General features: G+C 50.3%; 1 protein-coding gene across 1 annotated transcript in view; it reads right to left on the bottom strand.

The window, feature by feature from the left end:
* The window catches only part of CRMP1 (collapsin response mediator protein 1), a 237,900-nt gene extending 234,675 nt beyond the window's left edge, over window positions 1–3,225 (bottom strand). Inside the window, exon 1 of the mRNA XM_086964105.1 lies at window positions 2,573–3,225. Within this exon, the coding sequence (XP_086820231.1) occupies window positions 2,573–2,932 (360 nt within the window). The 5' untranslated portion in view covers window positions 2,933–3,225. The remainder of the gene's footprint in view (window positions 1–2,572) is intronic.
* Between the last annotated feature and the right edge of the window lie 3,804 nt (window positions 3,226–7,029).

Below are 7,029 nucleotides of genomic sequence, written 5' to 3' on the forward strand. Positions count from 1 at the left end.
TCCTACCACCAAGGTTAGGAACCTCGGAGTCATCTTCGATGACGGTCTAATCTTCATGGACCACGCCAACAAAACTGTGTCTACCGCACACCTGAAATTAAAAATGATCAGGAAAATACGCCCTTTCCTCCCTGACTCTGCCATCAAGACACTAGTCACTGCCCTTGTCCTCTTATCCTTGGACTATTGTAATGGGCTATTCCTTAATGCTCAAACTAGAGTAACTACAAAACTCCAAACGGTACAAAACGCGGCGGCACGTCTGCTCTCCGGCAAGACAAAGTTTGAATCCATTTCCAAAAATATAAAGGATTTTCACTGGCTCACTGTACAAAAAAGAATTCACTTCAAATCCCTCTGCATTGTGTTCAAAGCAGTTAACAATCAAGGACCACACTTCCTAAAAGATCAACTACAACACTACAAACCCACCAGAGCTTTACGATCAGCCACTCTCAATCAACTGGTCGTCCCCCGCACCAAAACAGTCACCTGGGGTGACCGACGCTTTTTGGTGGCGGCCCCCAGACTCTGGAACACCCTGCCTCTTAACATCAGGCAAAGTGCCACGCTCCTTCAGTTCCGTAAACTCCTGAAAACTTGGCTGTTCACTCAATAATCTTCCCCTCCTTCACAGTCCGTATTAATTAACTGGTTCATAAGCTCACATTTCGTACTCAAATAAATGGTTTATCAGCGCCAAGACGCCCATGGGTATATGCAGCGCTCTATAAATATTAAAAATAAATAAATGGGCCGCCTCCTGCATGTAGTTTGCGGGGTGGGGCACTCATGTTTCGTATGCCACTGCGCTACTCTGCTTGCTCCTCCCCACAAATAAAAATAGCAGCACACACATGGGTGCATATATGGTAGAATCCCTATGTTGGATAACAGTATCAAGAGGAGGACGATTCTACCTTTGTCCTCTTCACTCCCTCCTTTGATTTTTTGATTGATCCTTTGCCCATGGCACAATGCCCTGTAGGGGCTGTTACCTCAAAACCTACAAGGTAAAGCAGAAGTGAGGCCTTTCCGATGGATACTTTCTTGCGTTGCACAGCTGTATCCCCATGACTTCATAACATACGGGCCCGGAAGTGTTTCTTTTGAATAGTTCCTTCTTGCAGGGTTCTGCTGTACCCCCATTCCCTCACTGGCTTTCAATGCACTACTAATCCACCCTCTCCTCCCAGTTCTCCCAGCTCCCTAGGTTCTCCTCCCAGTGGGATCCTTTCCTGCAGGGGCTTGTACCCAAGTTACCTAACAAAGTAGGACACCTTGAAGCAGAGGCATCTTAAGCATTTTGGGGGCCCTGGCCCAAACGTATCTTGGGGCCCCTGTTCGTAACAGATTTGAATTTATGATCCAGTTCCAGCTCTTCTATGCCCTCTTTGGCCAGGTTACTGACAGCGCATAGGCACATTGGTCCAAATTCAAAATGTGTTTATATCTAGTATTCAGGGATAGTGATGTGTGTTTTTAATATTGTAACACAGCAGCAGCTCACTAATATTGCAAATAATCTCTGCGGCCCCCTCCCATTTGTCCCATGTGAGGTCCTGTTTTGCTGTAAAAGAAACATTTTGTATAAATTTTACATGAAACTTAATCACATTTCTGCAGTAGACCCCAACACATCACCCACTTTGAAAATAAATTAAAGGAAAAGGGCATTTAAAACAATTTGTTGAAGAATTATTCAAGGTCATTGGAGGATGGCTGTCTGCAGAACAGAGCTGTCTCTATCAGGGGCCCCGGGCCAGAGACCATATTCCACATGCCTTCAAACTTCTCTACCTTGAAGACGTTTTAATCGGAGTGCCAAATCCGTGCGTTGCCAGCTGCCCCACCCCTGCTCCGTTTCTATACCTCTGGTACTGCAGGCCTCTCAGTTGCCATTCCCTCTAGTGTCCGCTGCTGTGCGCCGTATTAGCCCTTAGGTTATATAGCAGTGCGACTGCTCTGTTCTGTGGGATGCGTCTCAGCAGGGCCCTGTCTCCTGGCCTCGACATTGCCCTGGCACTTGAGCCCTGTCTTTCCACCAGCACCGCCTTGCAATGCCCCGGCCTCCTCCCCGCCATAACAGTCTTACCCGCGGTGCACGCAGGGCGCAGCTATCTATGCTACAACGAGTGCAGTGGCACCGGGGTCCAAGGGTGGCAGGGACCTACTTCACCCCACTTAGTAGTCGTTTTTTACCACTAACCAGGGAATTAGACGAGTGCTCTTGCTTGTATGAGGGCCCTTTGCACCCTTTCTAGGCCACAATTTGCCCCATCACCCCACACCTGCCCCTCTTATCTCGACAGCTGCTGCCCTGCACGTGCTCCTCTATTTGCCATCCAACCCTACCCAGTGCTGCTCTGTTCTTCCTGCTTTGGAGCTGTCCCATCTCAGTGAAAAACCCCATTGCCCCGTCAGCCCAAAACTAGCCCCCTTTACCCGACATCCCCTCCCCTGCGTGCCTTTCTCTGTGCCATCATGCCACCCGGGGCAGTGCCTGCCCCTCACCAGCTGCCCTGCCCCAACTCAGTGAATGCCCGCAGTTCCCCCGTGCCTCCGCCCTCACCTCGTCCTCGCCCTGCAGGTGCTCTTTTCCAGACGGGTACTTGATTTCGACGCCTGGGGTCTTCTCCTCCCTCTCCCCCGGAGAGCCGATCACCGACCCGGACACCTCGCTGGCGTCGCTGACCGTCTCGTCGAGGTTCTCCCCGTCCAGGTCCTGCCTGCTGCCGCTCCGGGCTGCGCCAGAGCCCTTCTTCCCCACGCTGTAGGCGTCGAAATCAATGGTCTTGTTCTCGTAGGCCCCCTCGACCATGCCGAACATGCCCCCGTACTTCACGCGCGGGGTCTGCGCCGCGGTGCCCGGCCTCGCCAGGTAGACGGGCAGCTCATCCGCCTCTTTGGCCACGGTCCGTCTCCTCTCCATGATCCGGTCTCCTGCGCGCCGCGCAGCAGTAATCTGGGGCGAGGAGGCAGACGGGGCGCGTGGGCATCCGAGGGGTGCCCGCCCCCAGCAAATCCTAAGGAACACGCGAAACCAAGCACCTGTAAAATAGCTAAAAATAGAGCCTGGAAAGAAGGTGGGTGAAAAGAATTCCTGAGAAATATAAAGACAACAAAAAAGCAGAATCCTCTGATGGGGAGATGGATGTCTCAGGCAGACAGACAAGAGGTTTCCCGGGGACAGACCTTGCGTCCTTGCCAGCTGGACTCAGCACTGCCGCTGCTGGGCTGCAGCGTTCCCTTGCTGCTGTGGCTCGCTGTAGGGACCCCCGCCCCCTGCATAAGAGGCGGGGAGTCGGGACAGCGACAGCCCGCAGTGCCGCCGATGCTCGGGCTGGGCAGCCTGTCGTCAGTTTACTTCACCCCGAAGCGTTGTGAAAGCACGCACGTCAATCAATGCTTTTTTCAACCCGTGAGAATAAAACCATGTCAATCTAACCCGCAATAACACATTTAATATCTGCATTTAAACTACCCGTCGGCCGTTTGCTGGACTGATTGGTGCAAAATGAACTTTGTGATTGCAAAGGGATTTTTAAAAAATGTTATGTTATCTAGGCCTGTATAATACATTCTCATCGGGAGGGTATCCAGGCGCTAGACAACGTGTAAATCTAGCCTGGGGACTAATGTGATTCTTTATAAAGGCAGGTCTTCAGCTTCTTTCAGAATTCATATGCAGTGCTTAATTTGTGATGCCACTGCAACTTGCACCACCCAAGGCCCCTGCCATGGCTACCAATACAACTACCAAGCATCAGATTCCTCTAAGTGTGGAAATTCAGACTATTCCAGGTCCCCAAAGCTATGGCTTGGGTGGCAGGTACAAGTTATTCTTAATGCATATTAATTGAATAAAGAACTGTTGTTGTGAACTTCTAACAGAGCTGCCATGTGGTAGACTGTCACTAATTCTCGTGTTGATATTTAAGTGACAGTGCTGAGGACCGGAAAACACCGGCTCAAATTAAGTACTGTTCGCATGTCTAGTGGTAGATAATTCCACGCTTTAGGAAAGATGTAAGAGAAGACTCAACCTCTTGACAATGCTAGGATGGCACAGATGAGGGACTGTTCCCATGAGGCACAGGGTCAAGACTGATTTGCATATGGCTGGGTTCAAACTGGAACGGCATGGTGAGCAAAAAAATGTCTGACATTGTTCTGCATTCTGCCCATCAACTGTTGTTTTTGCAATGTTACCCCAAGTGGAAGGGTATGTCCAGCAGTGGGTCCTGTGCTCGCCGTGCCACTGGAATCAAGCTATCCTGGCTGAAGAGGTGTGAAACCCCGAAAACGGTCCTAGGATGCTTGTTTCCAGTCCAGGGAGGACCTGGCTTGGCAGTTCGGGCTGGACTGTTCCCATGAGGCACAGGGTCAACACTGATTTGCATATGGCTGGGTTCAAACCGGAACGGCATGGTGAGCAAAAAAAGATGGATTCAGGCCCAGATCTCTGTACTGGGGTGAATGTATGACATTGTTCTGCATTCTGTCCATCAACTGTTGTTTTTGCAATGTCACCCCAAGTGGAAGGGTATGCCCAGCCGTGGGTCCCGTGCTCTCTGTGCCACTGAAATCAAGTTATCCTGGCTGAAGAGGGATGAAATCCTGAAACCGGTCCTAGGATGCTTGTTTCCAGTCCAGGGAGGACCTGGCTTGGCAGTTCGGGCTGGACTGTTCCCATGAGGCACAGGGTCAAGACTGATTTGCATATGGCTGTGTTCAAACTGGAACGGCATGGTGAGCAAAAAAACGATGGATTTAGTCCCAGATCTCTGTACTGGGGTGAATGTATGACATTGTTCTGCATTCTGTCCATCAACTGTTGTTTTTGCAACAGGTGAGGGACCGTCACAAGGCTGGTGTGCTGAAGACTCAAATTGCCCTCCCCATACCGGAACCCGATTACAGCTGCACCCATTATATAAAACCACAACAGACAACCAGATTTACGTTTTGTGAATTTACCCATTCTCTGGCCATATTTAGTACACGAAGAGATTCTATCAATGTGAAAAAGTGATAATTTTTATGTTTTATTCTTTTAATGTTCGAGGTGATACTAGGCTCTCTCTTTGGTGTAGAAAGATGAGAGCACAGTGTGCTTGATAAAATACCCCTCACACACTAAAAAGTCCTCTAGTGTCATGCTTCATCATAGGGGTCTTCCCGTCCCTATAATGGGGCGGGGCGTGCTACGACCAAACGAACTACGCGAGAGCACTTAAGTTGTGACAGAGGCTATGTGTGGGTGTAGGGGTGTCAGTGAAAGTGTAGGGACCTAACTAGTGAGTGTGAAAAAATTACAAAAAAGTTAAAAATTCCCTGGCTTAATAGAAAAAATATATTTTATTCACTTCTCTAGCCGGGAACATTAAGAAGGGGATTGTGCGGTAGAACATTAGCTTGCTACCTAGTCGACATGTTTCGTAAGCAGTCCCCTACTGCTTACTCATCAGGACCATATAGTGATCCCTACTACTAATAACTCAGTTCTACAGAAGTATGCCTACTGTCCTACAAACAATACAGCAAAAATAAGCTGACTGTTTGGGCTTCAGGGCATGAGCTGGCCCAGGTGAAGCACAGTAATTTCCATGGTGAGTGATGAGTTGAGTACAATGCCAAGATTTTTGGTGTGGTCTGCGGGGATAGGAGGGGTTCCGAGGGCGGTCGGCCACCAGGTGTTGTCCGATGCTAAAGGGGTGGTTCCGAATACTAGGACTTCTGTCTTCTCAGCATTGAGCTTCAGGCAGCTGTTGGTCATCCAGATCGCATAGTCTTGCATTCCTTTTTGGAAGTTGAGTTTGGCGGTGGTGGGGTCTCTGGTGAGGGAGATGATGAGCTGGATGTCTTCGGCGTAGGATACGAAGTTGAGACCGTGTTGTTGGGCTATGTGTGCGAGGGGGGTCATGTAGATGTTGAAGAGGGTCGGCCTCAGTGATGACCCTTGTGGGACACCGTAGGTGATTTCCTTGGGATCCGAGCAGAAGGGTGGCAGTCTGATTCTTTTACTTCTTCCAGTGAGGAACGATCAGATCCAGTCCAGGCTGTTCCTTGTATACAGGCGTCGTGCAGTCTGGCGATTAGTGTGCAGTGGGATACGGTGTCGAAGTCCGGGGACAGGTCGAGTAGGACAAGGGCTGCGAATTGGCCCTAGTCCAGGAGGGTGCGGATATCATCTGTGGTGGCGAGTAGGGTGGTCTTGGTGCTGTGGTTGCTTCACAATCCGGATTGAGATGGGTCGAGTATGGCGTTCTCTTCGATTAATCGAGTCAGCTCCCTTTTGACTGTTTTCTCTGCAACTTTGACTGCAAAGGGAAGGAGCAAGATAGGCCGGTAACTCTTGAGGTCAGTGGGGTCAGCTGTGGGCTTCTTGAGTAGTGACCTGACTTTTGCCCACTTCCAGATGTTGGGGAAGGTGCCTGTTGTGAAGGTGGTGTTGATGGTGCGTGGTAGTTCGGTTGCGATGGCGGCCATGGCTCTGTGGTAGATGTGGGGGGAGCAGGGGCTGGTGGGTGCTCCAGAGTGGATTCCTTTCATGGTCAAGGCGTTGCCTTCAGTTGTGATCTGAGTCCAGTTGGAGATGGTGGGCTGGATGGTGTCTTCAGGGGGGTGCGCAGTTGTGGCATCTGGTGGATGGTCGATGAAGTTGTCATAGTAGGTTTTATCTGGAGGTGGAAGTAGGTTTCAAGCTTGTTGCAGACGTCTTGGGACGGGGGGATGTCTGTAGCTTCACTGCGTGGGTTGGTGAATTCCTGAATGACACTGAAAAGTTTCTCGGAGTTGGCGGACTTGGCGAGGATTCTGTTGTGGAGGAAGTTCCTCCTGGTGGTTCTCATTTGGTTGTGGTAGTCCGCAATGACGTCCTTGTAGGTGGAGTAGTTTTCGGTTGTCTTGGTATTTCTCCAGTTCTTCTCCAGGCGTCTGCAGGTGCTTCTGACTTCCTGGAGATCGACGGTGAACGAGGCGGCGTTCTTGGGGTGTTGTTTGTCGGGCTTGGCTAGCAGTGCAAGT

This window comes from Lissotriton vulgaris, chromosome 3_2 (assembly GCF_964263255.1).
Source record: "Lissotriton vulgaris chromosome 3_2, aLisVul1.2, whole genome shotgun sequence".
NCBI lineage: Eukaryota > Metazoa > Chordata > Amphibia > Caudata > Salamandridae > Lissotriton > Lissotriton vulgaris.